Source organism: Oncorhynchus nerka, linkage group LG10 (assembly GCF_034236695.1).
Source record: "Oncorhynchus nerka isolate Pitt River linkage group LG10, Oner_Uvic_2.0, whole genome shotgun sequence".
NCBI lineage: Eukaryota > Metazoa > Chordata > Actinopteri > Salmoniformes > Salmonidae > Oncorhynchus > Oncorhynchus nerka.
The window spans coordinates 57,995,347-58,020,396 of NC_088405.1; the positions used below are offsets into that span (position 1 = coordinate 57,995,347).

At 45.7% G+C, this 25,050-nt stretch overlaps 1 protein-coding gene across 3 annotated transcripts in view; it reads left to right on the top strand.

The window, feature by feature from the left end:
* LOC115135704 (roundabout homolog 2-like) overlaps positions 1–25,050 on the top strand; it is a 263,498-nt gene that overhangs the window by 215,374 nt on the left and 23,074 nt on the right. For all 3 annotated transcript variants that reach the window (XM_065023620.1, XM_065023621.1, XM_029670682.2), the window contains 13 exons: positions 8,121–8,326; positions 11,279–11,360; positions 11,521–11,686; positions 12,056–12,222; positions 12,388–12,509; positions 14,821–15,052; positions 17,367–17,491; positions 17,636–17,807; positions 18,683–18,859; positions 19,696–19,722; positions 19,911–19,950; positions 22,276–22,403; positions 23,209–23,481. In XM_065023620.1, coding sequence (XP_064879692.1) covers positions 8,121–8,326; positions 11,279–11,360; positions 11,521–11,686; positions 12,056–12,222; positions 12,388–12,509; positions 14,821–15,052; positions 17,367–17,491; positions 17,636–17,807; positions 18,683–18,859; positions 19,696–19,722; positions 19,911–19,950; positions 22,276–22,403; positions 23,209–23,481 — 1,917 coding nt within the window. The remainder of the gene's footprint in view (positions 1–8,120; positions 8,327–11,278; positions 11,361–11,520; positions 11,687–12,055; positions 12,223–12,387; positions 12,510–14,820; positions 15,053–17,366; positions 17,492–17,635; positions 17,808–18,682; positions 18,860–19,695; positions 19,723–19,910; positions 19,951–22,275; positions 22,404–23,208; positions 23,482–25,050) is intronic.

Below are 25,050 nucleotides of genomic sequence, written 5' to 3' on the forward strand. Positions count from 1 at the left end.
ACAGGTTGTATGTATCTGAGCACTACTGTAGTAGGGTTGGAAGGTTAGACAGATTGTATGTATCTGAGCACTACTGTAGTAGGGTTGGAAGATTAGACAGGTTGTATGTATCTGAGTACTACTGTAGTAGGGTTGGAAGGTTAGACAGGTTGTATGTATCTGAGCACTACTGTAGTAGGGTTGGAAGGTTAGACAGGTTGTATGTATCTGAGCACTTCTGTAGTAGGGTTGGAAGGTTAGACAGGTTGTATGTATCTGATACCTACTGTAGTAGGGTTGGAAGGTTAGACAGGTTGTATGTATCTGAGCACTACTGTAGTAGGGTTGGAAGGTTAGACAGGTTGTATGTATCTGAGCACTACTGTAGTAGGGTTGGAAGGTTAGACAGGTTGTATGCATCTGATACCTACTGTAGTAGGGTTGGAAGATTAGACAGGTTGTATGTATCTGAGCACTACTGTAGTAGGGTTGGAAGGTTAGACAGGTTGTATGTATCTGAGCACTTCTGTAGTAGGGTTGGAAGGTTAGACAGGTTGTATGTATCTGATACCTACTGTAGTAGGGTTGGAAGATTAGACAGGTTGTATGTATCTGAGCACTACTGTAGTAGGGTTGGAAGATTAGACAGGTTGTATGTATCTGATACCTACTGTAGTAGGGTTGGAAGGTTAGACAGGTTGTATGTATCTGAGCACTTCTGTAGTAGGGTTGGAAGGTTAGACAGGTTGTATGTATCTGATACCTACTGTAGTAGGGTTGGAAGATTAGACAGGTTGTATGTATCTGAGCACTACTGTAGTAGGGTTGGAAGGTTAGACAGGTTGTATGTATCTGAGCACTACTGTAGTAGGGTTGGAAGGTTAGACAGGTTGTATGTATCTGAGCACTACTGTAGTAGGGTTGGAAGGTTAGACAGGTTGTATGTATCTGAGCACTTCTGTAGTAGGGTTGGAAGGTTAGACAGGTTGTATGTATCTGAGCACTACTGTAGTAGGGTTGGAAGGTTAGACAGGTTGTATGTATCTGATACCTACTGTAGTAGGGTTGGAAGGTTAGACAGGTTGTATGTATCTGAGCACTACTGTAGTAGGGTTGGAAGGTTAGACAGGTTGTATGTATCTGAGCACTACTGTAGTAGGGTTGGAAGGTTAGACAGGTTGTATGTATCTGAGCACTACTGTAGTAGGGTTGGAAGGTTAGACAGGTTGTATGTATCTGAGCACTACTGTAGTAGGGTTGGAAGGTTAGACAGGTTGTATGTATCTGATACCTACTGTAGTAGGGTTGGAAGATTAGACAGGTTGTATGTATCTGAGTAGTACTGTAGTAGGGTTGGAAGGTAAGACAGGTTGTATGTATCTGAGCACTACTGTAGTAGGGTTGGAAGGTTAGACAGGTTGTATGTATCTGATACCTACTGTAGTAGGGTTGGAAGATTAGACAGGTTGTATGTATCTGAGTACTACTGTAGTAGGGTTGGAAGGTTAGACAGGTTGTATGTATCTGAGCACTACTGTAGTAGGGTTGGAAGATTAGACTGGTTGTATGTATCTGAGCACTACTGTAGTAGGGTTGGAAGGTTAGACAGGTTGTATGTATCTGAGCACTACTGTAGTAGGGTTGGAAGGTTAGACAGATTGTATGTATCTGAGCACTACTGTAGTAGGGTTGGAAGATTAGACAGGTTGTATGTATCTGAGCACTACTGTAGTAGGGTTGGAAGGTTAGACAGGTTGTATGTATCTGAGCACTACTGTAGTAGGGTTGGAAGGTTAGACAGGTTGTATGTATCTGATACCTACTGTAGTAGGGTTGGAAGGTTAGACAGGTTGTATGTATCTGAGCACTACTGTAGTAGGGTTGTAAAGTGTGACATTACTCCTGTGGGTTTCTCTGATCACCATATTGTGACTTGTCCTGTTCACGAAGGTCATCACCTCATTGGTATTTTAATGTTAAGATGTTACATGATGTGAAGTTTTGGGAAAAGGTTTTGTTGTTTTGGGGAAAATGGAAGGTTATTAAAATTGAATTTTGAGTCCTTGAGTAAATGGTTGGGAAGGCCCAAATACATGTGTTTTGTCAACAGTGTCTCGTATTGAAGTTAAAGAGACTGAACAGGACATCAAACCTTTTGAATTGAAGTTGCTCACTCAGAATGACCCCGGACTAGTCATGAACTTACAGGACAAGAGACATGAACTGAGGTCGTGTTTAGATGAAAGAGTGAATGGAAGGTGCCTTGATTAGGTCTTGCTTTGCTACCCTCAAGGATATGGATTCACCTAGCGTTTTGTTTTATACCTAGGACAGTCTACATTGCAACGCAAACAAATGCTCTCCCTTTGTCTCCCTGATGGGAAGGTGACCACAGATGATGTGCTACACATGCCGTGGATTTCTACTCTGCCCTCTATAAAGGCGGAGGATTGTGATCCTCTGTGTGCTGCTCAGTTGTTACTGTACATGGACTTCCTCATTTGGGACCTGAGCAGAGAGTTGCTTTGGACATTGACATTACTCTGCAGGAGCTGTCCAATGCAGTTATGCAGCTCTCATCAGGCCGAGGCCCTGGCATCGATGGTTTACCATCTGAGTTCTATAATCACTTTTGGGGGTCTATTGGGGGTGATTTTTATGAAGTGGTGTGTGAATCTTTTCGTGAGGGTTCTCTTCCTGTATCCTGTCAACGTGCTGCACTTTCATTGATTTCAAAAAAAGGGGGATTTTACTATTTAAAAAAAAACTGGCGACCTGTTGCATTGCGGTGTGTATAATTTAAAATGATATCTAAATGTCTCTCAAACAGGTTGAAAGAATATCTGGGGCTGTTGGTCCACAAGGACCAGTCTGACTGTGGACCTGACCTCTCTGTTGTTGATAACTTGTTTCTAATAAGAGATGTTTTAGATCATCTCGCCTACTGAGGAAGCCTTGCCAGTACTTCATCGGCAGTACGTGACTGACGCTTCCAATTTTGTTTGGTGGACGGAGGGTCTGGATTATGTGTTCCCTGCGCTGAATGTTGTGCTGTGCCATTCGAGGAGGAAGTGGAGATGCTGCTTTTCTTCAATACCCTCTGTCTCTCTCTCTCTGTTTCTCTGTCACTGTCCTTTTCTCTGTCTCTTTCTGTCTCTCTCTCTGTTTCTCTGTCACTGTCCTTTTCTCTGTCTCTTTCTGTCTCTCTCTCTGTTTCTCTGTCACTGTCCTTTTCTCTGTCTCTTTCTGTCTCTCTCTCTGTTTCTCTGTCACTGTCCTTTTCTCTGTCTCTTTCTGTCTCTCTCTCTGTTTCTCTGTCACTGTCCTTTTCTCTGTCTCTTTCTGTCTCTCTCTCTGTTTCTCTGTCACTGTCCTTTTCTCTGTCTCTTTCTGTCTCTCTCTCTGTTTCTCTGTCACTGTCCTTTTCTCTGTCTCTTTCTGTCTCTCTCTCTGTTTCTCTGTCACTGTCCTTTTCTCTGTCTCTTTCTGTCTCTCTCTCTGTTTCTCTGTCACTGTCCTTTTCTCTGTCTCTTTCTGTCTCTCTCTGTTTCTCTGTCACTGTCCTTTTCTCTGTCTCTTTCTGTCTCTCTCTCTGTTTCTCTGTCACTGTCCTTTTCTCTGTCTCTTTCTGTCTCTCTCTCTGTTTCTCTGTCACTGTCCTTTTCTCTGTCTCTTTCTTTCTCTCTCTCTCTGTTTCTCTGTCACTGTCCTTTTCTCTGTCTCTTTCTGTCTCTCTCTCTGTTTCTCTGTCTCTTTCTGTCTCTCTCTCTGTTTCTCTGTCTCTTTCTGTCTCTCTCTCTGTTTCTCTGTCACTGTCCTTTTCTCTGTCTCTTTCTGTCTCCCTCTCTGTTTCTCTGTCACTGTCCTTTTCTCTGTCTCTTTCTGTCTCTCTCTCTGTTTCTCTGTCTCTTTTCTGTCTCTCTCTCTGTTTCTCTGTCTCTTTCTGTCTCTCTCTCTGTTTCTCTGTCACTGTCCTTTTCTCTGTCTCTTTCTGTCTCCTCTCTGTTTCTCTGTCACTGTCCTTTTCTCTGTCTCTTTCTGTCTCTCTCTCTGTTTCTCTGTCTCTTTCTGTCTCTCTCTCTGTTTCTCTGTCACTGTCCTTTTCTCTGTCTCTTTCTGTCTCTCTCTCTGTTTCTCTGTCACTGTCCTTTTCTCTGTCTCTTTCTGTCTCTCTCTCTGTTTCTCTGTCACTGTCCTTTTCTCTGTCTCTTTCTGTCTCTTTCTGTCTCTCTCTCTGTTTCTCTGTCACTGTCCTTTTCTCTGTCTCTTTCTGTCTCTCTCTCTGTTTCTCTGTCACTGTCCTTTTCTCTGTCTCTTTCTGTCTCTTTCTGTCTCTCTCTCTGTTTCTCTGTCACTGTCCTTTTCTCTGTCTCTTTCTGTCTCTCTCTCTGTTTCTCTGTCACTGTCCTTTTCTCTGTCTCTTTCTGTCTCTCTCTCTGTTTCTCTGTCACTGTCCTTTTCTCTGTCTCTTTCTGTCTCCCTCTCTGTTTCTCTGTCTCTTTCTGTCTCTTTCTGTCTCTCTCTCTCTGTTTCTCTGTCACTGTCCTTTTCTCTGTCTCTTTCTGTCTCTCTCTCTGTTTCTCTGTCACTGTCCTTTTCTCTGTCTCTTTCTGTCTCCCTCTCTGTTTCTCTGTCTCTTTCTGTCTCTTTCTGTCTCTCTCTCTGTTTCTCTGTCACTGTCCTTTTCTCTGTCTCTTTCTGTCTCTCTCTCTGTTTCTCTGTCACTGTCCTTTTCTCTGTCTCTTTCTCTCTCCCTCTCTGTTTCTCTGTCTCTTTCTGTCTCTCTCTCTGTTTCTCTGTCACTGTTCTTTTCTCTGTCTCTTTCTGTCTCCCTCTCTGTTTCTCTGTCTCTTTCTGTCTCTCTCTCTGTTTCTCTGTCACTGTCCTTTTCTCTGTCTCTTTCTGTCTCCCTCTCTGTTTCTCTGTCTCTTTCTGTCTCTCTCTCTGTTTCTCTGTCACTGTCCTTTTCTCTGTCTCTTTCTGTCTCTCTCTCTGTTTCTCTGTCACTGTCCTTTTCTCTGTCTCTTTCTGTCTCTCTCTCTGTTTCTCTGTCACTGTCCTTTTCTCTGTCTCTTTCTGTCTCTCTCTCTGTTTCTCTGTCACTGTCCTTTTCTCTGTCTCTTTCTGTCTCTCTCTCTCTGCTTCTCTGTCACTGTCCTTTTCTCTGTCTCTTTCTGTCTCTCTCTCTGTTTCTCTGTCTCTTTCTGTCTCTCTCTCTGTTTCTCTGTCTCTTTCTGTCTCTCTCTCTGTTTCTCTGTCTCTTTCTGTCTCTCTCTCTGTTTCTCTGTCACTGTCCTTTTTTCTCTGTCTCTTTCTGTCTCTCTCTCTGTTTCTCTGTCACTGTCCTTTCTCTGTCTCTTTCTGTCTCTCTCTCTGTTTCTCTGTCACTGTCCTTTTCTCTGTCTCTTTCTGTCTCTCTCTCTGTTTCTCTGTCTCTTTCTGTCTCTCTCTCTGTTTCTCTGTCACTGTCCTTTTCTCTGTCTCTTTCTGTCTCTCTCTCTGTTTCTCTGTCACTGTCCTTTTCTCTGTCTCTTTCTGTCTCTCTCTCTGTTTCTCTGTCACTGTCCTTTTCTCTGTCTCTTTCTGTCTCTCTCTCTGTTTCTCTGTCTCTTTCTGTCTCTCTCTCTGTTTCTCTGTCACTGTCCTTTTCTCTGTCTCTTTCTGTCTCTCTCTCTGTTTCTCTGTCACTGTCCTTTTCTCTGTCTCTTTCTGTCTCTCTCTCTGTTTCTCTGTCACTGTCCTTTTCTCTGTCTCTTTCTGTCTCTCTCTCTGTTTCTCTGTCACTGTCCTTTTCTCTGTCTCTTTCTGTCTCTCTCTCTGTTTCTCTGTCTCTTTCTGTCTCTCTCTCTGTTTCTCTGTCACTGTCCTTTTCTCTGTCTCTTTCTGTCTCTCTCTCTGTTTCTCTGTCACTGTCCTTTTCTCTGTCTCTTTCTGTCTCTCTCTCTGTTTCTCTGTCACTGTCCTTTTCTCTGTCTCTTTCTGTCTCTCTCTCTGTTTCTCTGTCACTGTCCTTTTCTCTGTCTCTCTCTGTCTCTCTCTCTGTTTCTCTGTCACTGTCCTTTTCTCTGTCTCTTTCTGTCTCTCTCTCTGTTTCTCTGTCACTGTCCTTTTCTCTGTCTCTTTCTGTCTCTCTCTCTGTTTCTCTGTCACTGTCCTTTTCTCTGTCTCTTTCTGTCTCTCTCTCTGTTTCTCTGTCACTGTCCTTTTCTCTGTCTCTCTCTGTCTCTCTCTCTGTTTCTCTGTCACTGTCCTTTTCTCTTTCTCTCTCTGTCTCTCTCTCTGTTTCTCTGTCTCTTTCTGTCTCTCTCTCTGTTTCTCTGTCACTGTCCTTTTCTCTGTCTCTTTCTGTCTCTCTCTCTGTTTCTCTGTCACTGTCCTTTTCTCTGTCTCTCTCTGTCTCTCTCTCTGTTTCTCTGTCACTGTCCTTTTCTCTGTCTCTTTCTGTCTCTCTCTCTGTTTCTCTGTCACTGTCCTTTTCTCTGTCTCTTTCTGTCTCTCTCTCTGTTTCTCTGTCACTGTCCTTTTCTCTGTCTCTTTCTGTCTCTCTCTCTGTTTCTCTGTCACTGTCCTTTTCTCTGTCTCTTTCTGTCTCTCTCTCTGTTTCTCTGTCACTGTCCTTTTCTCTGTCTCTCTCTGTCTCTCTCTCTGTTTCTCTGTCACTGTCCTTTTCTCTGTCTCTTTCTGTCTCTCTCTCTGTTTCTCTGTCACTGTCCTTTTCTCTGTCTCTTTCTGTCTCTCTCTCTGTTTCTCTGTCACTGTCCTTTTCTCTGTCTCTTTCTGTCTCTCTCTCTGTTTCTCTGTCACTGTCCTTTTCTCTGTCTCTTTCTGTCTCTCTCTCTGTTTCTCTGTCACTGTCCTTTTCTCTGTCTCTTTCTGTCTCTCTCTCTGTTTCTCTGTCACTGTCCTTTTCTCTGTCTCTTTCTGTCTCTCTCTCTGTTTCTCTGTCTCTTTCTGTCTCTCTCTCTCTGTTTCTCTGTCTCTTTCTGTCTCTCTCTCTGTTTCTCTGTCTCTTTCTGTCTCTCTCTCTGTTTCTCTGTCTCTTTCTGTCTCTCTCTCTGTTTCTCTGTCTCTTTCTGTCTCTCTCTCTGTTTCTCTGTCTCTTTCTGTCTCTCTCTCTGTTTCTCTGTCTCTTTCTGTCTCTCTCTCCATTCATTTATTGGCTCCCTCTCACACATATTATTGAATTAGCATCTGCTCAAGGATTTTTTTGGGGGAAAGAAAACGAGCCTTGCCCTGCGAGTCGGAAAAGATAGATCAGCATGCAAATAGTGTCGCTGTATACTGTACGGGGGAGTGAAGGAATGATCAGGTGGTTGAGTGTGAAAAATGATGCAAGAAAGGAGTAATCTTTTGCTATTGCATCTGATCACAGTCAATTAATAGCGTCTATATCCGTTGTACAATTAATCATACAATGAGGTGCTGGCAATGATAACACATGCAATGTATAATAATATGATATATATATATATATATATATAAATGCCATTTAGCAGATGCATATAGAGTGGGGAGAGGAAAAGGCTGGCGTCTGCTTGGTTGAGTTGCTGTGTTCCTCTGAGTCGGAAGGAGGTGTGATAGGAAATAGGAGCTCTAGAACCTGCTGCAAATACTCTGTCTGAGTTGAGACTAACAGCACTGATAAGGAGGATATTTTAAAAACGTGACAAGATTGAACACCCCTGAAATGCGGAGGCTGCCCAGTGAATGACAGCATGCATATAAGAGCATTAAGGAGATGCATTTCTCTTGTGGTTGGCGTGTTCATTCTAAGCAGTGTTTTGTCATAGGAGAGGAGGGGCGATTGGGAGGGAGGGAGGGTGTGAATGTGTTAAAATGGGTTGTGAAAGAAGGCAGGGTAATTAGCCCCGTAGGCGAGCCATCGTTAATCCACACCTTGTAATTAGAGTGCTACGGTGTGATGTGGTGCCATGAGCACGCACTATCAGAAACCTGCATACGACCCCCAAAACAGGTACCCCCTATCACAACAAATACATCAAGAAGACCTTGGGTCTCCAGTGGTAAATTCACTAATGGGGTCAAAAAACAATTACATATATAGCACAAAACTATAATTCATTGTTTGTGTTTCATTGTAAATTCCTGATCATGATTTCTGATTCCTTATTTTTCTCCAGCCTCTAAAGACCGACCCCCGCCTATCATCCGGCAGGGCCCATCCAACCAGACGCAGGCTGTGGGGGGTGTGGCCCTGCTGAGGTGCCAGGCGTCAGGGGACCCGGAGCCCACCGTCACCTGGCTGAAGGACGGCCTCAGTCTGCTGGGGAAGGATCCTCGCATGGCCCTGTTGGAGCCTGGCAGCCTGCAGATCCAGAGCACTAGGGTGGGTTTATAAAGTGAGAGGAAATAAGTATTTGATCCCCTGCTGATTTTGTACGTTTGCCCAATGACAAAGAAATGATCAGTCTATAATTTTAATGGTAGGTTTATTTGAACAATGAGAGACAGAATAACAACAACAAAAATCCAGAAAAAACGCATGTCAAAAATGTTATAAATTGATTTGCATTTCAATGAGGGAAATTAGTATTTGACCCCCTCTCAATCAGAAAGATTTCTGGCTCCCAGGTGTCTTTTACACAGGTAACGAGCTGAGATTAGGAGCACACTCTTAAAGGGAGTGCTTCTAATCTCAGTTTGTTACCTGTATAAAAGACACCTGTCCATAGAAGCAATCAATCAATCAGATTCCAAACTCTCCACCATGGCCAAGACCAAAGAGCTCTCCAAGGATGTCAGGGACAAGATTGTAGACCTACACAAGGTTGGAATGGGCTACAAGACCATCGCCAAGCAACTTGGTGAGAAGGTGACAACCGTTGCTGCGAATATTCGCAAATGGAAGAAACATAAAAGACCTGTCAATCTCCCTCGGCCTGGGGCTCAGCCCAGAACTACACGGGAGGATCTTGTTAATGATCTCAAGGAAGCTGGGACCATAGTCACCAAGAAAACAATTGGTAACAGGACTGAAATCTTGCAGCACCCGCAAGGTCCCCCTGCTCAAGAAAGCACATATACATGCCCGTCTGAAGTTTGCCAATGAACATCTGAATGATTCAGAGGACAACTGGGTGAAAGTGTTGTGGTCAGATGAGACCAAAATGGAGCGCTTTGGCATCAACTCAACTCGCCGTGTTTGGAGGAGGAGGAATGCTGCCTATGACCCCAAGAACACCATCCCCACCATCAAACATGGAGGTGGAAACATTATGCTTTGGGGGTGTTTTTCTGCTAAGGGGACAGGACAACTTCTCCGCATCAAAGGGACGATGGACGGGGCCATGTTCCGTCAAATCGTGGGTGAGAACCTCCTTCCCTCAGTCAGGGCATTGAAAATTTGTCATGGATGGGTATTCCAGCATGACAATGACCCAAAACACACAGCCAAGGCAACAAAGGAGTGGCTCAAGAAGAAGCACATTAAGGTCCCCTGACCTTAATCCCATAGAAAATCTGTGGAGGGAGGTGAAGGTTTGAGTTGCCAAACGTCAGCCTCGAAACCTTAATGACCTGGAGAAGATCTGCAAAGAGGAGTGGGACAAAATCCCTCCTGAGATGTGTGCAAACCTGGTGGCCAACTACAAGAAACGTCTGACCTCTGTGATTGCCAACAAGGGTTTTGCCACCAAGTACTAAATCATGTTTTGCAGAGGGGTCAAATACTTATTTCCCTCATTAAAATGCAAATCAATTTATAACATTTTTGACATGCATTTTTCTGGATTTTTTTGTTGTTATTCTGTCTCTCACTGTTCAAATAAACCTACCATTAAAATGATAGACTGATCATTTCTTTGTCAGTGGGCAAACATACAAAATCAGCAGGGGATGAAATACTTTCCCCCCTCACTGTAGGACTGATGGTGTACAAACACAATACACCTAGTCACAGCAGCAAGCCTTTCCTCCACACTCCACACTGTGTTCACTCATGATTGATTTGGCCTTGAGTCTTCCTGCCACGGTGGCTTCATCTCTTTTCCCTTTCGGCTTCTCTACTTTCCTTGCCCTCTTTTCAATACACTGCCTGTTCTTCAGGGTTTCTCTCTGTTCTGAAAGGCAGGCTGTTAAGGTTTGTGTGATTGTCACTCCGCATGTGTGTCTCTGTGTGTGTGTGTGTGTGTCTCTGTGTGTGTGTGTGTGTGTGTGTGTGTGTGTGTGTGTGTGTGTGTCATATTGTTTTTTGAGAGAGAAGATAGAACACTTCTCATCTGATGTCAGTTGGATGTAATTCAAATGGACAAGTGCAGTCATGTTGCTTTTGAAGATGAATAGAGGGTATTGATTTGTATGTCATTTAAAGCTGTCGTTTAGAGCCAGTCTCCTGGGCAACGGTTAGAGATGCTCTAACTCATGGACAGTGATGTGGGGAGTGGGAGTGTAACCATGTACAGCAGCATATCACTACCATCAAAGTGTGTGTAAGATGTCTACACACACACACATTCACACACTCCCCTTTATTTCCCAAATCTCATTGGAATATCCATTAGACTGGCCAAAGCTGCAGTCCTCTGGGTTGATTTAATAAACCTTAGGGAGACGTGGTTATGAAAACGGAGGAAGTGAAATAAGGAGACAGAGAGAAGGGGAGGGGAGGGGAGGGAGTGAGGGGAAATAAATCAAAAATAGAGCGAGAAAGGGAAGAGGGAAGAGGGTTCAAGAAAGCGAGGGAGAGGAGAGACAGGGAGAGAGGGAACGAGGGAGAGAGAGAGAGCAAGGGGGAGGCCAGCTGTCATTGTTCCCCAGTGTTAAAGCGGCCAGCGTTAAATAGATTATCATGTCTCTGTTTCACTGTGTCTGTATTGATGATGATGGGGCTGAGGATGTGGGGGGCTGACTAGTACTAAATTAAATGTATTAAGAAAATTAACGTCAGCACTTCCAGGGCTCTTTTTTCATCTTCCCCCACTCTGTCTTCTCATTCACACCCACTCCCTCTCTCCCTGGGAGTGAGTCAGGCCAATGGAGGTTAATGCATTTTTTGTGTACTTCTGGCTGCCGAGCTCTTTCCATAGCGGAGATTCACTACCAAACAATATCACTACTATCAAGAAGGAAGACATATATCAATGAACATACAAAAACCTTTGTTTGTGAGGTGTTGATTGATCTGTTCCTCAGCCTAATATTTGGTTGGTCAGTTGTATGACCATTTTAATGGATGGATGTTTTTTAATTATTTTTTATGAAATGTGAAATAATTGAATCGTTTAACTGGCTGGTCAGTGTAGGTTGTGATTGTCTCTTTGTTCCCCTCTGTCCTCCTCAGCTGTCTGACTCTGGGCTGTACACCTGTGTTGCCACCAGCTCAAGTGGGGAGACCTCATGGAGTGCCTTCCTGGATGTTAGAGGTACAGTAACATCTTGATTTACTGTCCCTTCTACCCATCATTGATTGAAGCCAAACGCACTAAACGAGTTCCACCATTTCTAATGCACCTTTCTCCTTCAATCTGCCTCTTTCGGTTTGATTCATTTTGATAGAGCTTCTTCTCCTTTCCTCCCTCTCAGAGTCCAGTGACCTCACAGACTCTATGTCCCACAATGCCAGTGCCCTCCCAGGGCCTCCGTCTAAGCCAGAGGTCACTGATGTCACCAAGAGCAGTGTCTCGTTGTCATGGGAACCTGGGCCTGAGGAGGGCTCACCGGTCACTTCCTACGTCATCGAGGCCTTTGGGTACGTCTGGGAACAGTATCCCCTAGCAAAGCCTCACTAAATGACCCCAACATTTCAGAGCAATGACAGATGTATTCGTTTATGTGGGCATATGGGTCACTGCCACATCCAGGGCAAGCACAACAATCCCAGGAATTGTGCAGAATAGTCTGCATACGAGAATCATGTGCAGTCCAAGAAGGTTGATCAGGGCCTATTTGACTCCGTGTTTAAGTTTGGTTTCAGACCAGCTGTGCAGTGTCTTGATGGTGCTAGGCAAATTAGCCAAGAGAAAACAATAGGACTGTAGCTATGGAGAGCTATTACTGTAAAAGCTTCCCTTGGCTGGGCTCACTAACGCTCTTCCTCTCCGCGGTTCTCTGTGAGCAGTCAGCTGGTCAGCAACAGCTGGCAGACTGTGGCTGACCACGTGAAGACCACACAGTTCACGGTCAAAGACCTGCGACCGAACACGGTCTACCTGTTCCTGATCAGAGCGGTCAACGCCCAGGGTCTCGGAGACCCCAGCCCCATGTCTGAGCCTGTCCGCACACAAGGTACCAAATAGAATGTGCTCCATGCCAACATGACATTTCAAACGGGTTCGATGGCAATATTTAATAGCACCTCTCTCTCTCTCTCTCTCTCTCTCTCTGTCTCTCTCTCTCTCTCTCTCTCTCTCTCTCTCTCTCTCTCTCTCTCTCTCTCTCGCTCTCTCTCAGACATCAGTCCTCCAGTCCAGGGTGTTGACCATCGTCGTGTCCAGAAGGAGCTGGGTGATGTAGTGGCCAGCATGCATAACCCTGTGGTCATCAGCTCTACCTCTGTCCAGGTCACATGGACCGTGAGTACAACTGTTTGGATTACTTACGATTGTATTTTGTTGTTGCATGTCAACAGAGGTGCAGTTGTTAGTTTGTTGATAGTTCGGAGCACCTGTAAGACGGCTCACTGCATAAAGCGTAAACATTTTGACTTGCAGAGCCCAATGATTCATTTATTTACCATGTATGACGCAATGTAGGAACAATGTAGGAATGGAGGAACTTGTATGAGGGGGTTTGATATGAACCAGTGTGCTTTGTCTTTGTGGTGAGTTGTTATTCTCACTGAATCAGGAAGTGCAGAATCTCAAGAGCTGAATAGCGAGAGAGATGAACCTTGTTTTCCAGGCTGGCTGGAGGACAGCATTAGGATCGTTCAGGAACAGAGACAGCTTAGCTAGTCTTTCCAGGCTTCACACACACACACACACACACACACACACACACACACACACACACACATACAGAGAGAGACAACTTCTGAGATGGGTGGACGTGGAGTCCAGGGACAGCTGGTGTTGCATCAATCTGTGATAATTTGGGTTGACGCAAGAATTAAGACAAATGATTCTCACCGAGACGAATAGATCACCGTTAGCAGCAACATGTTGCATTCTCTCTTTAAGAAGCTCTTTGCATTCAGCTCTTTATCTGGAGGTTATTCATCTTTCCTCTTGGCAAGGTGTCCCATCTACCTTCTGGAGAGCCCTGCTTAATGACAGAGGCTCTTCTATTTCACACATACATACTCTTGCACACGCACATCCTCAAATCAAATCAAATCAAATGTATTTATATAGCCCTTCGTACATCAGCTGATATCTCAAAGTGCTGTACAGAAACCCAGCCTAAAACCCCAAACAGCAAGCAATGCAGGTGTAGAAGCACGGTGGCTAGGAAAAACTCCCTAGAAAGGCCAAAACCTAGGAAGAAACCTAGAGAGGAACCAGGCTATGTGGGGAGGCCAGTCCTCTTCTGGCTGTGCCGGGTGGAGATTATAACAGAACATGGCCAAGATGTTCAAATGTTCATAAATGACCAGCATGGTCGTATAATAATAAGGCAGAACAGTTAAAACTGGAGTAGCAGCACGGTCAGGTGGACTGGGGACAGCAAGGAGTCATCATGTCAGGTAGTCCTGGGGCATGGTCCTAGGGCTCAGGTCCTCCGAGAGAGAGAAAGAAAGAGAATTAGAGAGAGCATATGTGGGGTGGCCAGTCCTCTTCTGGCTGTGCTGGGTGGAGATTATAACAGAACATGGCCAAGATGTTAAAATGTTCATAAATGACCAGCATGGTCGAATAATAATAAGGCAGAACAGTTGAAACTGGAGCAGCAGCACGGCCAGGTGGACTCACATGCACACTCTCCATATGCTTCGGCTCTGTACGCACCGGTGCCTTGATGTTTTGACATTATTAGGAATCTGGGTTCTTCCAAATGGGGCACCAATACTATACGAGATCAAACATTAAAGTGAACCATCAAAAATGCCACTCTTGCGAAATCACATAGAGATACTTCGATCATCTTCAATTAGCTACATGATAATATTACTAGTATGAAATGACATTGTAACACAGGTTAGATTAAATCCCAGAATTAGCTTGGTGTTTTCTTCTTCACACATACTTTTGTTGTCCTACCATTCCCTAGTATACCTGTCCTATAAAACAAGGGAAAAGTCAACAGAATTCACTTGTTTATGGTATTTACTCCCACTATGGCTGCATCTAGCTAGCTGGATCAGTCAGTTCTAACAGGTAAGGGAGGGAGGGAGGGAAAGGGAGCGCGGGCGGGGGGGGTCTCCCTAAGGTTTCTTCATAAAGCTTTTACATTCACGAATCATTTCGTTAATGAAATGCAAACAGGCACCCGTGGAGGCTGAGCGTTGGCAGCGCGTCGGCATGATTTATTTGGACTGGGCTGAGGGTAAACAGCTGCTTTATTTGCCCTGTAAAAGCTTTTCGCTTGCTTCTGCCCCTGTTAACAAGTCATTACTGTGAGTTATGTTGCACACTCCCTCCCCAGACCCCGCCACTGCAACTTTCCCCCGCCATAGTAACGGGATTTGTTTACCGGAAAGGATACTGCATGGTTTTAATCCACTCTGTCGGGGTCAAATGTAAGAGCTTTGTAGCTCTCTCTTTTGATGGTTTGGTCGGCATGTGCTGTATTTAAATGGGAAGTAAGTAGTTACTATGACTCAAAGTCGATAGGGTTCTTGTAACATTACTCTAGTTATTGAAAAATCCCTTTCAAAATCCACAATATACATAATAAATTCCTCTTCCTACCCTCTTTCTCTCTCTCTCATTTTCTCTCCCTCAGGTGGAGAACCCTTCCCAGTTTATCCAGGGCTATCGTGTTCTGTACAGGCAGACGTCAGGTCTGCCCTCCCCTGGGGCCTGGCAGGTGCAGGACCTCAAGGTTCCGTCTGAGAGAGACGTGGCGCTGTCTGCCCTGAAGAAGGGCGTTGTCTATGAGATAAAAGTCCGCCCGTACTTCAACGAGTTCCAGGGAGCAGACAGTGAATCAATGACAGCACGCACCTTGGAGGAAGGTAAAGGACCATTACCAACTCAATATGTGTAGTGATGCAACAAAAAGACATTGCCATCTCTGTAGGAGGTATTATTTTCACTTTGTCAAAAACGTTTGAAATTATTTTACATCAATGCTACATCTGGTAATGGCCGAATACCTTGAAGCTGATACAGAATATAATTGTACACACCCACAAACACACTCTCTGCAAACAAACGTAAGAAAACTAAAGAGAAGACACACAAACACTGAGTATTAGGGTGACATCCTCCCTGTGGCAGATCTCCCAGACATCTCAGCTCTGTAGGGGGGTTATGACAGGCCTGTGAGTCTGTGGGGGGGCCTGTCTCCTGTGACACCAGCTCAAACATCTTTCTGTGCCTCTCCCTGTTCCTGTCTCTGCTCTCTCTGGACCCCTGCTGTCACATCGCCTGCCCCTGTCGCATGCAACATTTACATTGTGACTTTAAGATGTTTACCTCCCTTTCTTTCTCTCTTTCTGTCGTTTTTTCTGTCGTTCTTTCTTTCTCTCTCTCACTTGCTCCCTCTCCACCTCTACTTCATACACATGCATAAATCAAATGTTCACTTACAGTAAATCAAACATTGATGTCAGTCAGCGATTTGAACAGAAGCTCAACTTACATTGGCATCTCAAGTTAAGATTCAGCCCTCTGTGAGTGGTTGATTAATTGGGGCCAGCAGCGTTCAGGCTGCATTTTATTTCTTGTGTCCATTAACCCAATTAGGCCCACACAGGAGTTGTTATCCAAGTGTAACGCTCTGGGCATGTTCAGTCCGTGTATCCAGTTCTCTCCAGACCTAGGGTCCTTCTGGAGAAATCTACTGTATCCACGGTAGCCAGGTGGCTCAGAGGCCAGCTGGTAAGTGAGACTGTTGTGCAACGTCCCACCTGGCTAACCACATTTCACTGAGACACAATAGCTGATTCACATGAATCTTCCACTGACTGTATAATGTATCATTTCAAAATGTATGGCTTCTCAACTGAGTTTAGTTCTGAGCTAACCCAACCAATCAATCAGATTTAAATGAGTTGTGCATTGGGAATACAGAGATGGTAGTTCAGAGGATTAAGCTGCTGTAGTGTTCTGAATGAATGACTACTAAACATCCAGCACTACAGAAACAATAGGTCTATGTGTTAAGTTGTCCCATAGCCATGCTGTTAGCCTGCAGGTGTCTCCAAGCTGTTTGAATCCTCTATACGGCCTTTGAAGGTGACTGGTATGAGCGGTCTGTCAGCCCACACTGGGGATCAGCAGTGTTTTGTCGATCTAAAACGATTGGACACGGGGTCACCGAAGTGTCACTTGGCACGCCACGTGGCACGCAGCAGGTCACATTTCTGCCAGCGATACATCACACAACTAATGGGCTTATTAGCATCTCATTCGTTACTGTACACCACGATGGAGAGCTTTCATTTAGCTCAGATATGCATAATGTGGTGCTTTAGCATCTCGAGCGCTAACGTGTGACTGTGTGTGATGGGGGTGATCCATTAATACGGAGGCAGTATCAGTCGCTGGGCTCGAGCCCTTCATCACAGACCCATACTTTACTCTGGGGTACACGTGCCAGTCTGCTCTGCTCTGTTTTGGAAGGGCACAATGACTCGCTTATTGGTATGTTTAGTAAAGACTGCATGGCATTTCACCAGGCAATGAAGAGTGATTGGGCCTTGGAAGTTCAACAGACCATAATATTGTTTGGCATTAGAGGTTGTAACTTCCTGTTCAACTAGATGGATTGTTATAGTAGATTCCCCTAAACTTTTTGGGGCGGCAGGTAACCTAGTGGTTAGAGCGCTGGGCCAGTAACCGAAAGGTTGCTAGATCGACTCCCCGAGCTGACAAGGTCATTCTGCCCCTGAACAAGGTAGTTAGCCCACTGTTCCTAGGCCGTCATTGTAAACAAGAATTTGTTCTTAACTGACTTGCCTAGTTGAATAAAGTTTTTTTTTTTAAAGCAACCTACGAAGGCACCAAGAGACCTCTGGTACTGCTACTCAGCAAGGAAAAGGAATGATTCAAAGACAGACTTAAGTAAGGGAGGAAGGTTGGAGAGAGAAAGATAAAGAGGTAGTGTGAAGAGTGCAGTCATTATTTCTGTATGTTGTGGTGGCTCTCCAAATTCTTTCTTGCTTCTGCTACAGAGAAAGCCTTCCACATTGAAGTACTCTTTAAATATAAATCAAGGCAGTGCTCTCTGTTATGCTCTGGCGGACAGCAGGCTGCAGCAGTTCTCTATTGGAATGTGAAGATGTGGTGATGTGGTGATGTGTTTTGTTGTGCCTCCCCATGCAGCGCCCAGCGCTCCTCCTCAGCAGGTGACAGTGCTGACAGTGGGGAACCATAACAGCACCTCCATCAGCGTGTCCTGGGACCCCCCTCCCGCAGAGCACCAGAACGGCATCATCCAGGAGTACAAGGTAGGCAGCGGCAATCTGTATTCTATATGTTGAGAAAATAAAGCTTCACTGTGTGTGTATTGTATACACACATTGATATTACAAGACATTCGGTATCAACTGCCTCTCCCCACAAATGCCTGTCGCCGTGTGTGTGTGTGTTAGATCTGGTGCCTGGCGAACGAGACACGTTTCCATGTGAATAAGACAGTGGATGCGGCCATCCGTTCCGTGGTGGTGGCGGGTCTGCAGGCGGGGGTGCAGTACCGTGTGGAGGTGGCGGCAGGCACCAGCACCGGAGTGGGGGTGAAGAGCGAGCCCCAGCCCATCGTCATAGGTAACACACACAGGGTCTGAGGCAACTCACATAATAACAGGGAACCCTAATCTGACTCACAGACAGTGGGTCTGGAAAAATGATTGATCAATTTATCACGCTTGGAGAAAAAAGAAAATTGTGCATTGTCGGAGATCACATGTGTACTGCTGGAAGCTGAAGGTTCACTGAGTTCTGTAAGGCAGGCTCCATTCATAGTGATCTATCAGGAAATCAATAGCATTTCATTTAGTGTAGTGTCCAGTAACAGTGTGGCGAGTGCTGTTAGCCATATCAATAATCCTTCTCGATATCTGCGCGGCCAACGCTAACAAAGTAGACAGTGTTATTGGGGTGGGCTTATCAGCCTATCACATCTTATCAAACAGCTGAAGGATAGGCCTAAAATCAATAGCAGAGCCAGGCCAAATGCTCTTCATCCGTGACTTTTGACTGATGTGTGGGGAAAATATCCTCAATGGCCACAGAAAGGCAAACAGAGGCCTGTGGACTGAGGCTTAATGACTGGGGCTGGGGCTCCTGCTCCCGCTGGAGACTGTGAATCTAATTTCACAGCACAGTAGCTGCAGCACAAAATCAAACTCTGTCTGAGCTGCTCTGTCAATCTCCCGTCTCGGAGTTCAAATTGATGAGAGCACTGCTGAATTGATTAACTCTCTGCCGACATATTGCAGTTTTATGCTCTCAATGGTGTGGGTTTTTAATTTGATATTGTTTATCTATAGTGTTGTTTTTACCCTAGTAAACAGCTGTAACGGGATTGTACCTTTCTTATAGAATTTCTTGTTTTCAGATCATATAGTAGATTTTGATATTAACTATCATTAAATATAGATCTCCTATAGTGTCTCCTGTCCCCTGCTGTCTGTCCCCAGGTGCAGAGCTGCGTGATGTGATCACGGGGGCGGAGGGCAACAACAGCATCTCAGACGTGGTGAAACAGCCGGCCTTCATCGCTGGGCTGGGAGGGGCCTGCTGGATCGTCCTCATGGGCTTCAGCGCCTGGCTCTACTGGAGGAGGAAGAAGAGGAAGGGCCTCAGCAACTACGCAGGTCAGAACCACTATACTATTATGGATACGGGCCTGAGTAATATCAACACTGATCAAAACCACTACACAGAAACATTGCAGTGTAGACTAGCTCTCCCAACTGCCTTAGACGATGTGTCTAGGGTGAGTTAGTGGAATCCCAGGTGAGAGACAGAGCTGTTTTGTCCAGATGGTGTATCATTTAATGCAGAATAAAGGAGATATTCAGCTCAGACAGAAATAAGTCTTCTTTGCTTTAATCCATTGTGCACCTATGTGCATCAGCTGTGAACACAATCCCATCAAGCCTGCACCATAAAACTCAAATACACTCATTTGAAATAAGTAATTCACATTTCCTTACATTATGGGACCGTGACCCATGTCGTTCGCACATTAGCCATAAATGCATTCTCCAGATTTAGGTATGCAATTTTTCGTTTGGCCTTCCAGGGGTGATTTTAGCTGTAGACTATTGTCATTATTTGGTTTGCGATCACCGTGCTTCAGGGGCTGGGGAGGAAACCATAGTGATTACCGAATTATAGGGCTTTGCTTTATTCAAAAGCTCTCCTATGATCCCTCCTCTCCTCAGAGCAAATTCATTTTCAATAAGCAGTTCAATGTTTGTCTTCTTTTTGCCGCCTGCTTTGTATCTCTCACCCAGCCAATCTCCATACTCCCTGTCACATTTTTCCTCAACCAGATGTGTCTACCATTGTCCAACGGATGGTGTTGCACCTTTGTTTTGTATCTCTGTGGTTGCGTTCATGTTTGTTTATGCTGACGTTGCATCGACTTTGTCTACAGTGTCGACAGGCTTTTAACACACACTATCTCTGTCTTGTTTTGTTGCAGTTCAGTCCTTCACCTTTACCCGTGCAGGTATTGGCCATTTGTCCTTGTCTTCTCACCTTAATTTGGATGTTGGACTGTAGCACTAGAAAATATTTCCCCCCAAACATATACCAGCTTGAAACACATTCAATGTTTTTCAGAGCACTCGTCTGATTAAAATTCTTCCTCCTCTCTCACTCTGCTCCCTGCCATCTCTCTCTCTGGTTGGACCACAGTGACGTTTCAACGAGACAGAGGACTGATTGAAAATGGAAGGTGAGGACAAACAAAGTCCTTATTAAGTCACTCAACACATCGTAATGGCATGGGCTTTGATTACAGTGACAACAAAAAAAACATTAGAAGTGTAGATCCATCCCTTGTGGAACAACATGGGATGATGGTGTGATGATAGAACATATCAGTGTGGAATGATCAACCTTCGCGGAGGGTACAGATTCATAGGAAGAAGAATAGATCCGTTATGATGAATGAACTCCTTACATGTTCCAAAACTCCCCCCGCTTATTCATCCTGGCGCAACACGTGCGTTGATGTATCGATTGATTGAGTCATCAATCACTCCCGGGAAATTATCAGAAACAATTAATGCGGGCAGAGCAGGTTTTTTTATTGGCTCGTTCATCTGTGCAGCGGGGCTGGTGGCGGCGTTGCCAGGGGGGGGGGGTGATGAATTTGCCTGTCGACACGCGGGGAGAGGCACTGCTGACGGCACGCCTCCAGAATGCAAGCATATGTAACGATGTAAAGAGATAATGACCCAAGGGAGTGGGGCTGGAGAGGATACTCCCCAGTTCCACTGAACCCCAAGCAGGCAGACAGACACTGCAGTATAGGAATGTAGAGTATCCCTGTCGTCTACTGCAACTCTAGTCTGATCTGCCTGACAGAGCACAGAGATGCGTAGCCTAGCTCTGAATATCACTGGGTGAAAATCACTGGGCACTGACTCTGTGAGAATATGAAGAGAGCTCCCCCAGGGGCTAGGGGATCAGGCTCTTCCTCTCCCTCTCTCTTTCCTTCTCTCTGCTTTCTTGTCCTTTTTTTCTCTCCTCTCTTTCTCTCCTTTGTCACACCTGAACAGGCAGATCCAGCCCAGAGCTGATACAAATGCAGCCAAAAAATAAGCTAAAAATAAACTGTGTTTTGTTGCCTGAGCCCACGTGTGTGTGTGTGTGTGTGTGTGTGTGTGTGTGTGTGTGTGTGTGTGTGTGTGTGTGTGTGTGTGTGCATGCGTGCATGTTATTGGATATGTGTGTCTGTACATTTGTGGGAACATGCCTTTGTGATGTTATATGGAAATTGCTCTTATGTTTTAACACATTTTAAGCCATCACAAGTCAGATGTATGCAATTCCCTGGGCACATGGCACACCTGGCTTAAAGGGAAATGCATTTGTGGACTTCTGCATTAATTAACCAAATGCAAACAAAGGCACGTGAGCCTTGTGACTGAAGCCTCTGTACACACCAACAGCTATGTACGGTAATAGTTAATAGCACAGATATACCGTTTAGAAAAATCTTTTTTTTTCTCCTAGTAACAAAATAAAAAAACGATTCTGTATTTATTTCAGGCATTGGAGTGAAATTGCCAATTTCCTGTGCAATATGAGAGGGGTGGTTTCACCAAAACAGCCTATGAGCTTTGTCGTGTGTGTTGCTATGGAGACGCTACCCCACCACCCCGTGCTGGCAGGCTATCCGCCAGAAGGCCCTCTATGATTCAAAATGTAAAATGTAAATGTCTGTAGTGCTGGGCTCTAAAAGGGATTTAATGTCTGTGCGTTTAGTCCTGGTCCGTTTCTCTAGGGGGTGTTAGGGGCGCTAAAGCCCAGCACTGATTTATAGACTTGTCAGTTTTTTATGTCTCTCTGTTTGTTCATTGTTGCCTCTGCTCCAGGCTGCTCCAGAGGAGCAGATATGCTGAGTGAGGTTTCACAGCAATTTGTTGTTGAATCAGTCGGTATAACATCATGTGAGAAAATGAATAATATTGCTGGGATTCAGACGGAACCAGATGTTTTCCTAATAACAATCTCTCTCTCCCTCACCTCTCTCTCCCTCACCTCTCTCTCCCTCACCTCTCTCTCTCTCACCTCTCTCTCCCTCACCTCTCTCTCCCTCACCTCTCTCTCCCTCACCTCTCTCTCCCTCACCTCTCTCTCCCTCACCTCTCTCTCTCTCACCTCTCTCTCCCTCACCTTTCTCTCCCTCACCTCTCTCTCTCTCACCTCTCTCTCCCTCACCTCTCTCTCCCTCACCTCTCTCGCCCTCTCCTCTCTCTCCCTCACCTCTCTCTCCCTCACCTCTCTCTCTCTCACCTCTCTCTCCCTCACCTCTCTCTCCCTCACCTCACTCTCCCTCATCTCTCTTGCCCTCTCCTCTCTCCCTCACCTCTCTCGCCCTCTCCTCTCTCTCCCTCACCTCTCTCGCCCTCACCTCTCTCTCCCTCACCTCTCTCTCCCTCACCTCTCTCTCTCTCACCTCTCTCTCTCACCTCTCTCTCCCTCACCTCTCTCTCCCTCACCTCTCTCTCATTCTTCTCCGTCCCTCTTCTGTCTTTATCTCCAAAAATAGTCGTCCTGGTCTACTGAAAGCCGGTGACCCAGGATTCCCCTGGTTGGCTGACTCCTGGCCCTCCACCAGCCTGCCGGCCAACGGGGGCCTGGGAGGTCCCAAGGACCGGGGTAACTTTGGTCGTGGAGGTAAGAAAACATAGGTATCACCCCTGGTCAAACAGAACCAAACCCAGGGAATTAGAGAATGGAGGTTGATAGAGGGCTGACCCAGACCGTCCCAGCTGACCATGGTGTCACGCTATGCCACGGCACCACCACAGTCCCACAGTGAGACCAGAGGTCAGAGGTCATGTGCCCAGAGTGAGAGGCAGTGAATACATGTATGAGCTCCATGCATTATTCAGTGTGGAGGGTATCCCTCAGCAGGCACACTGACAGGCCGTCACACACACTTCGGACTCTCAGTCTCTCTGGATCACGCTACCTATCTCATCACTATTGGCTTCAAAAAACTGACACAAACTTTAATGAGAGCGTGTGTGTGTGTGTTTCTTCTGTCTATGCATGATTGGATTAAACACGCTTGTAAACTAGATTATTTGCTTGTGGCAGTGTGTGTTTCTTTTTGTGTGGGCGTTTGAGATGGAGAGATAGTATGTGTGTATTGGTGCCATTTTCCTGTAGCTCATTTAGCTCCCACCAGGCTGATGAGCGGCCACGAGCCCCTGTGGGTAGAGCTGAAGGTCAGCCCTGTGTGATGGGCCCTTTCCCTCGGACACAGTGCCGGGCCCCTACAGGGCATTGCATGGCGACGTGATAATTATCCTGCTAGCTAATCACTTTGATTCATCTCAGCTCGATTGTTGGTCAGTTGAACTAACACAGGGAGCCTACCGCTGGAGCAGGGAGTGCTAATGTGTTACACGCTGACCTTAAAGATGGCCACTTTATCTCTTCATGCATCTGTCTGTTTCCTAATCTCTCATCTCAGATGTGCTACCCTCCGGAGTGGGTGAGAAGACGGGTACCATGCTGTCTGACGGCGCCATCTACAGCAGCATAGACTTCACAGGCAAAGCTGGTTACAGCAGCCCAGCACGGGGCTTACAGGCCACACCCTACGCCACCACCCAGATCCTGCAGTCCAACAGCTTCCATGAGCTGGCTGTGGACAGACCAGACCCCCGCTGGAAGGCTTCCCTTCGAGCCCAGCAGGAGATGGCCAACCTGGGCTACTCACTGACCGACGGACGCCCCTGTAACGGTACGCCACTGCAACACTGAGGAAGCACAGGGAGGGGACGGGCGGGGTAGGGCTGTGTGATTTTGAATATGTGTGCATGTGTCCCTGGATTTGTGTATGCTCCAAAGGAAGCCCTAAAGCATAGCATCAGATCTCCCTAGATTGTATAACATTGTCTGGATCGTCAGTCACGGAGTGAAGCGCAAGCATTCGTTAGATGGCTTTTTGGAATAACAATAGGCTTCAAGACTAGTAGAGGAGGAGAGAAAGAGAGAGAAAGATAGATCTGGAAACCACTAGCGTACCGGACAGCCTCGCAAGGCGGTCGGGGGGGGTGGGGCACGAGCTCTGGGGGCCCATGCACCCGTCATTGACAAATAGTTTTTTTTACATTTAATCAATCATTTTGACAGTAACCCTGCAAAAATGTATGCATAAACCTTTTCCATATACACTAGGAAGCTACATTTTTGTTTCTTGGGCTTCAAGAATGTGCCTCAGGCCTTGAAAAATGTACTATTGAACTAATTGAATGTAAGGGCATGTCAGTGAACAAATGCTGTGGTCAAGGCTAAGACGGTGCCAGGGCAATGAATGGAGCTTACTCAGGTGTTCAAAGCGCATAGTGCTTCTTAGGTAGTTCTTTATTAAGTTTTAATTTAAAAACCAATCTCTCCGCAGCAGCAATAGTTACCGGAATGGTTCAAAACAGCTTGATTGCCATAGCAACATCAGAGAAACTGGGCAGAAGGGAGTGGTGCTTCAAATACAGCAGTTCTGCAAAATATTTAATTGAGCCTCTAATTCTCTTTAATTGCTGGCCTCAACACTTTACGGAAAGAGATTAACTGTAGGCTATAGGAAGCTCTGGTTGCAATATCAACAGTCCCTTATCTCTGGTATATCTTGGCATTCATCATTCAAAACTAAGTTTAAATTGTATATATACATATATTTTTTGTTGTTGAATTCTTCCCCCTTTTTCTCCCCAACTTCATGGTATCCAATTGTTAGTAGTTACTATCTTGTCTCATCGCAACAACTCCCGTACGGGCTTGGGAGAGACGAAGGTCGAGAGCCATGCGTCCTCCAAAACACAACCCAACCAAGCCACACTGCTTCTTAACACAGCGCGCATCCAACCCGGAAGCCAGCCGCACCAATGTGTCGGAGGAAACACCGCTGACCTGGTCAGCGCGCACTGTGCACGGCCCGCCACAGGAGTCGCTGGTGCACGCTACGCTGGTGCACGATGAGACAAAGATATCCCTACCAGCCAAACCCTCCCTAACCCGGACGACGCTAGCCCCATGGACCTCCCGGTCGCGGCCGGCTGCGACAGAGCCTGGGCTCGAACCCAGAGTCTCTGATGGCACAGCTGGCACTGCGATACAGTGCCTTAGACCACTGCGCCACCCGGGAGGCCAAATTGTATATTTTTTATATACACTGCTCAAAATAAAGGGAACACTAAAATAACACATCCTAGATCTGGATGAATTAAATATTCTTATTAAATACTTTTTTCTTTACATAGTTGAATGTGCTGACAACAAAATCACACAAAATTATCAATGGAACTCAAATTTA